General features: G+C 39.7%; 1 protein-coding gene across 1 annotated transcript; it reads left to right on the top strand.

The window, feature by feature from the left end:
• Window positions 1-368: 368 nt before the first annotated feature.
• SARC_15753 (hypothetical protein) lies at window positions 369-1,444 on the top strand (the record flags this gene model as incomplete). The annotated part of the gene is made up of 3 exons (XM_014290133.1): window positions 369-517; window positions 916-984; window positions 1,316-1,444. Coding segments are annotated over 3 exons (347 nt in total), but the record flags the coding sequence as incomplete, so codon positions are not given.
• Between the last annotated feature and the right edge of the window lie 151 nt (window positions 1,445-1,595).

Here is a 1,595-nt window from a genome sequence, read left to right as displayed (position 1 = left end):
GTATATGTATATGTATATGTATATATACATATATAATTATATATATATATATATATATGTATTGTGTAAGGTTTTCGTTTATCATGTTGTCATTCCTACCTATATCATTGTCTGTTCTACCGTTGTTGGTATTTGGGTCATTCATTGTTGTAGGTATACGTGTGAAGTACTTCCGTCAGTACACAGTGAACACACCCATTTGTCACTTGCTGTTCTAAATATATATATTTTCCGATGCAGCAAGCATCACTTCGCACATCTAACTGGATTCTGTTTCCATTTCACTCGCTAATTATCCGGGTATGCACTTCCGCTACCAACACCTCAATACCCTAATCTGATTGGCTGCTATTATATCTCCCTGGCAGGATGGTGGGGCGTGTGTTTGCGTCGCCGTTTGTGTCCGTGGGCTTCGCTGATTTCTGGTTGGCAGATCAGTTCACCAGTTGTGTGTCGATGTTTCTCGACTTTGAGTTCGGTATCTGCCACTACGCGCTCTACTATGCCGGACACCACCGTAAGTGCACTATGTCGTGATAATTTGCGATATAATTAGAGACGCACTATGCGACATTGCGATGTGTGGGTGTGCTGTGGTCCATCTTTGCGAGACTAAACCTTGCATCGTGATCCAAACCACGCAACAACCGCCTTCAACATATCTGCGCAAAAAGCATATAATATACGACATAGTCGTTGCCTTGCTGCTATTTACGACATTCAATATTTGTGTGGCCAGCCCCCGCATCTACCCTCGGCACAGCGCACTTGACTACGCCGGTCATCTACGTGTACCGTATAATTTACGACAATTTAGTTCATACGTTCCTACGCAGGATGAACATTTCGCACAAACCAAAAACCCTAAGTCCATTAAGACCCAAAACCATATAACCCTAAAACCCTAAAACCCAGGCCTAGCGGATAGCTCCACGTGCAGCAGCAATCGATGGCCCATCCGCGCATTCATATACGTTCTACCAGGTGAGTCTGTGTCGGATATTCTACTTGGTCTTAAATTCTGTGTGTGTTATATTCTCATCTCTTTATATGGTCATGCAAGTCTGAGTCGTCAGTCTTATTGTCTCAAATTCCGTGTGTGTTTTTAATTCCTATGGTCTGTGGCTGCGGTTCCTGTTGTTTTAAAGTGTGTTGTAATTCCGTCGGTCTGTTTTAGCGTTTACTGATAGTGTTTGACCTCTGTGAGCGTTCACATGTGTTCTTATGCATACTCGCTTCCCATTGGCTGCTAATTTTGTGCGGATAATATCTATTTACATACATTTTTGTACTGACAATGACCATTTATATACAGCCTGGTTCCGATTCGCACAATGCCTGAGACGTTACTTCGATACGGGCTCAGCATATCCGCATTTAGTAAACGCCGGCAAATACACGGCCAGTCTTGTGGCTACAATCTTCCTAATACTCGATCAGGTGTGTACTATATATATATATATAAATATATATATATATATATATATAATGCATATATATGTATATATATATAATATATAATATATAATATATATATATATACATACATATATATATATATATATATATATATATATATATGTTAGTTTCGGTTT

This window comes from Sphaeroforma arctica, assembly GCF_001186125.1.
Source record: "Sphaeroforma arctica JP610 unplaced genomic scaffold supercont1.6665, whole genome shotgun sequence".
NCBI lineage: Eukaryota > Ichthyosporea > Ichthyophonida > Sphaeroforma > Sphaeroforma arctica.
The sequence above is the reverse complement of the archived record's forward strand: the minus strand, read 5'-3'. Positions and strand labels throughout refer to the sequence as shown.